Source organism: Charadrius vociferus, unplaced genomic scaffold (genome assembly GCF_000708025.1).
Source record: "Charadrius vociferus isolate BGI_N301 unplaced genomic scaffold, ASM70802v2 scaffold509, whole genome shotgun sequence".
In the NCBI taxonomy this organism is placed as follows: Eukaryota; Metazoa; Chordata; class Aves; order Charadriiformes; family Charadriidae; genus Charadrius; species Charadrius vociferus.
Window position 1 is genome coordinate 356976 of NW_009650093.1, and position 5032 is coordinate 362007.

Consider the following 5032-nt stretch of genomic DNA (forward strand, 5'->3'; position numbering starts at 1 on the left):
TTTTTCATGGAATTCTCCCCAATTCCTGCTTGCCCCCCCCGGCCGACGAGGGCCGTTCCAGTGGGGCAGCCAGACGGGCCTCTGCGGTCCAGGAGGGGTAGGAGGTGGGGCGGGTGTGTGTGTTCTGGAACCGCTGCTTGCTTTTTTTCCCCCCTCTTTTCTTATTTTCCCCATCCCCGCTATGCACAGAGCGCTTCTGCAAAGAGATCGCACCAAGGGATTTCACCAAGGAAAAGGGAAATTTCCTTCCCTTTCCCCTTCCCTTCAAGTGGGAATTTCAGTGTGCAAAAGCCATTAGAGCCGCTGCCTTTAATAATGGGCTTGCCATAATTAGTACAGGCAGCATATACTGCGAAGCTGTATTATAGATGTGGGCGCGCAGATGCTTGACGTGGCATCTTATTTTCGCCCAAACCTGCTAAAGGATGCCCTGAGCGCCTTCGCTCAGGACACGGAGTCACCCGTGGCGGTGGGAGGTGAAAGAGCAGAGAGACGGGGAGGGAAGGAAGGAAGGCGAGAAGGTGGAAAGCTGCAGTCGCCAAATCCCCCCCCCCCCGCCCAAAGCTGGCTACGTTTTGTTGTGTTTTTTTTTTTTTCTTCTTCCCTGTGCATCTTGCCCAACGCATTTGTGGAGTAAATTACGTGGAGCCTCCGCGGGAGGAATCCGCGGCTTTACTGTGCAGCCTGGCAATGTAAATAAACAGGCAGGGGCGGGAGGGGGGAGAGGGCGGCGGAGGATGCTCCCCCGCGCAAGTGCTTAAATTTACTCGCCTTTTGTTTTGCATTGTTGATTTTTTTTTTTTTTTCCTGCGTTTAATTGCTTTAATTTATTTTATGCGCGCTTTGATGCTAAACATTATTTGGTGCTAATGAAAGAGTTCCAGTCCGCAGTAAAGTAATTGAAGGGCGGAGGGAGAATCTAAAAAAAAAAAAAATAAATACCAAAGGCACGGCAAAATAGACCGGTTTTCTGCAAATTAGTAGCAAGAAGAAGAGAATTAAAACAAGGGGCGGAAAGACTATTTGGGCTGATTCTGGTTTCTTTACATCCCTCCTTTATGCTCTTACCTACTTCAGTGATAGCCTCAGCGCAATCACAGAGCGAGAGAGAGAAAGGAGACCAGCCCGCATTTCGAGACCCCCAAATATCACTTGTATCTTCGTATATTGGCCAAATCTATTGAAAAGGCACTAAAATTTTGAAAGGAGTGACTGTCCTAAAGAAAGGGAGAAGTTCAGAATGATAGGTCAGGACATATATTAAGCTAAAAGGATCTTTCGGTATATTTATTTTACATGGGAAAAAGCAATTCCAAAAGCCCGTGTGTAGTTTTTAACAGGGGGAAGGAACCCAACGCGATAGTAGATTATTGGAGGCTTCCTTTTTATTTCGAAGAATAATAATTACAAGACAAGGGAAAAAAAAAAAAAAGCAACGCGTCGCCATTAAATAATTTGCTACTTTGATATACAACATTTTAGGTAGCACAATATTAATTCCTCTTCTTTTTTTTTTCTTAGAGGCTTGAACAAGGAAGAAATCCAGGTAAAAATATACACAGACAAAAGAGCATAGCAAGGAGAAAAGAACCACAGAGGTTACAGGGAGAAGGAGTAATAATCATTCATATTATGTACAGGACTATATTCGCTAAGTATAATTTGCATTCAGACTTTCAGGTCACATTTTCTAAATTAAAGGTGCTAAACACGACCACGTTACTTCATACCAAAAAGTACACAGCGAAGTACAAACGGAGATTTACAAATTACTTGTACTATAGGAAGACTCACATAGAAAAATGTGTCTATTCTGACTCTAAAGCCACATTTAATAGGTAGATAGTAATTCTATTGTACAAAAAAAAAAAAAAAAAAAAAAAGACTTCAATATAGGTAGTATTTTTTTCAGTGTCAGGAAACACAATGTATCATTCCTAGGGTTTTTAATTATTTATGCACTTATCATTTATCTATTTTAATATATAGTCTTTTTTCTGTGTGTTTTCCCCCCCTTTTCTTCTCGCGTGGGTTTCCGCGTTTTCTGCATCCACTTCTCTCCCCTCTCATTCCTCCTCGTCGTCCTCCGCGTCCTGTTTTTCCTGGCTGTTGGTGCCGGAGCAGGCAGTTTTGTTTTCTTTTTTCCACTTCATGCGCCTGTTCTGGAACCAGATTTTGATCTGTCTCTCCGTGAGACACAGGGCGTGGGCGATCTCGATGCGTCTCCTCCTCGTCAGGTAGCGGTTGTAGTGGAATTCCTTCTCCAGTTCCAGGGTCTGGTACCTGGTGTAGGTCTGGCGGCCGCGTTTTCTGTCGGTGCCTGGGAAATAAATACAGATTGAGATCAGCTGTGGGTTTAGGGGGGGATATATTTTGGGGCTGCTGGCTTGGTTTGCTCTCTTGCTTTTGTCTTTGGGTGCTGCTTAGCAAGTACCCATCCACTGCAGTCCCACGGGAGGACAACATTCTCCGAGGATCTGTACAACCTGGGACAGCCCTTTTTTTTATTAGCAAGATCAACTCGTTCTGCTCGAGGATTTCCCCACCTCACCTTCCCTGTTCTCAGCCCCCAAACCACCCCGGCTTTAATTTCCTTTCATTTCGTAAAGCATGCGGTGCTTTTTTTGTCTGCCTGTGCGTGTCTGCCAGTGAACAACAAACTTCAGAAAGTTTCCTGCCCTCGTAGGACCGCTCAGACTCTGAGCTCCTGCTTTAATTTTCATTTAGACCCCAGAAATTTCGGACGGATGGGGAATAAATACAGAAACACAGTGGAGCCAGAGCGAGAAGAGGCATCTGCTACCTACACAAATCCAACTATTTGTCCTCTTTTAAAGCTGTCATCAGGGCGCCTGCTCGGAAGGTGTGTGATGGTCTTAATTATTTCAGGGGATGGTTTAGGCACAGAGTTGGCCTGTGGGGTTGACAGGGGGGCTGCTACCCCCGGGCTGTGCTTGTGGGGGTGTCTGCAGATGAGAAGCGCCTCAAGACCTACCCCAGGCTCCCCACCACCCTCCAGCTGCCTGCGAGCAGGGTTTGGAAAGGGCCCAGCTCCTAATTCTCCCTTCCACCCGACATTTCCTGCAGTCTGATTGGAAATAATTCTACAATATGGTGTTTGTGATCCTGACTCTATTTTCTATGTAAATGCTATGTACATCTATAGTATAATGTATTCTTTCCCAGATCAGTGGGGATGGCGAACAGCAGCCCTCGGCCTCTCCTCCACACATTCCACTGGACTCCCCTTCTTCTTCCCTTTTTTACCCCCACCCCCCCCTTTCTTTTTAAAAGAAGAAAAGGTGCATTCGGCCTTAAAGGGGGGGGGGGAGGCAAAATAGCCAGGCTAGCTGTAAAGTAAAAATGTGCAGGTCGTGGAATGTGGGTTGTAAAATCCGCTGAGGGGAGAGCCATAAACTGCTGCTGAATAGGGATGACAACTCTATCTCTGCTCGCTGATGAAATTCCACAAGCGCGATCGCACAGTGGGCATGAGGCACCCGGGGGGGTGAGGGAGGCGGGAAGGAAGGGGGGACCCCGCTTTTACGACCGAGGTCGATTTTCTCTCATTTTAGGCCCAGCAGATCCCAGAGCATCCAGGGTTTTTTTTGAGCACAGGGTTGTGGTTTTTTTTTTTTTCCCCTGCTTCCAAACCCTCTCTAATGTTGATCCTCGCAGCGTCACAGGCTAACAGGGGGGGGAGTGGAGGGGCTTCTTAAATCTAAAGTCAGATAAAAGCACAGATGAAGTGTTTACGGCCAGAAATATTTGGTCTTTGATAAATCAACTGTAAAAGTGAATGAATTATGGAGCAGGTAATGGAAAGAACTGACCACCAAATAAGTATGAGGGTAACTCCTGCCTTTATAAGCCGCTATACATTGGCTGCTTCGCTGTTTTCTTTTTCCTTTGCTTCGCAGGGAGGCTGGCCCCCACTCCCCTCGCCCCCGAGGGTTACTAACAAGACCCTTTCCGAATATTTGGCCGCGGAGGGGGGCTGGCTTGCAGGGATGCTCTCAAATTGCAATCTGGCACGGCAGAGGCGAAGCCGCGGCGGCTGGAAAATGAGCTCACGCCTTTCCCTCCGCTCCCAGTCGGGACAGCAGCTCCTTTCTCCCCCCCTTCTTAGGATTACACGAGTGTAAACACCACCACGCGTGTAAACGAACACGGGCTGGGCTGCTTCGAGAGGGGGGAGCCCGGCCCGGAGCGCCCAGCCCGACCCTGGTGCGCTCCGTGCGGCCGGGACCGCTCCCGCGCGAGGGAAATGGATATTTATTAAATGTTAATTGACATTAATACCCTGAGCCGGAGAGCGTTGGTGAGCGAAGGCAGCGCGGCCGCCCGGCTTTCAGCGGGTTTGAGACACATGTGAGGGGGGCAGAGTGTCCCGGCGTGGGGCGTCCTGCGCCCTGCTCCGCTCCCGCGCATCACTGCGCGGCCTTCCGGGGAGTTGCGCTGCCCTGCGCCGCGGCAGCGTCCCGGGGACCCCCCTGCAGGGCCACGCTAGGGTCCCCAAAGGACCTTTCCCCAACGTGCGGAGCACAGCACACCTCTCCGCGGTGATGCTTTCGGGAGGTGACACAGCCAAACGTGCTCCCTCTCTCCCTCCATCCCTCCATCCATCCATCTGTCCATCCATCCCGATTCCGGCTGGAGTGTCACTGGTTTAAGAGCGGGGCTTTTAATTGCCCCGGGAATGATGTGTTGCTGTTTCTGCTGGCAACACGCTACGCTTAATTGCAGTGTCTGGGATATTGTGGTGAGGGGCTGGCGAATGAAGGTTTTGCAATCTAACAGAAAACAACCCAAGCTTGCAAGCACCTCCCATAAACAGTTCCTTTCCGAATCTATATCTATATCTACACGGGGGTAGCACAATCTCCATCCTGTAAACACAGGAGAAGAAGGGGCTGGCCATTATTTCTGCCGCTCTGTCTGTCCCCTCTAAGACAAACTGCCTTTTGCATGGCACATCCCCAGCCCCAGCAACACCAATAAATATTTAAAGCTAAAAGGATGGCTTGGGGGG

The 5032-nt window shown here is 49.0% G+C and overlaps 1 protein-coding gene across 1 annotated transcript in view; it reads right to left on the bottom strand.

Annotated features, from left to right (window-relative positions):
• Window positions 1–1674: 1674 nt before the first annotated feature.
• HOXB7 (homeobox B7) overlaps window positions 1675–5032 on the bottom strand; it is a 3964-nt gene continuing 606 nt past the window's right edge. The window contains exon 2 of the mRNA XM_009892188.1: window positions 1675–2320. Coding sequence (XP_009890490.1) covers window positions 2067–2320 — 254 coding nt within the window. The 3' untranslated portion in view covers window positions 1675–2066. The remainder of the gene's footprint in view (window positions 2321–5032) is intronic.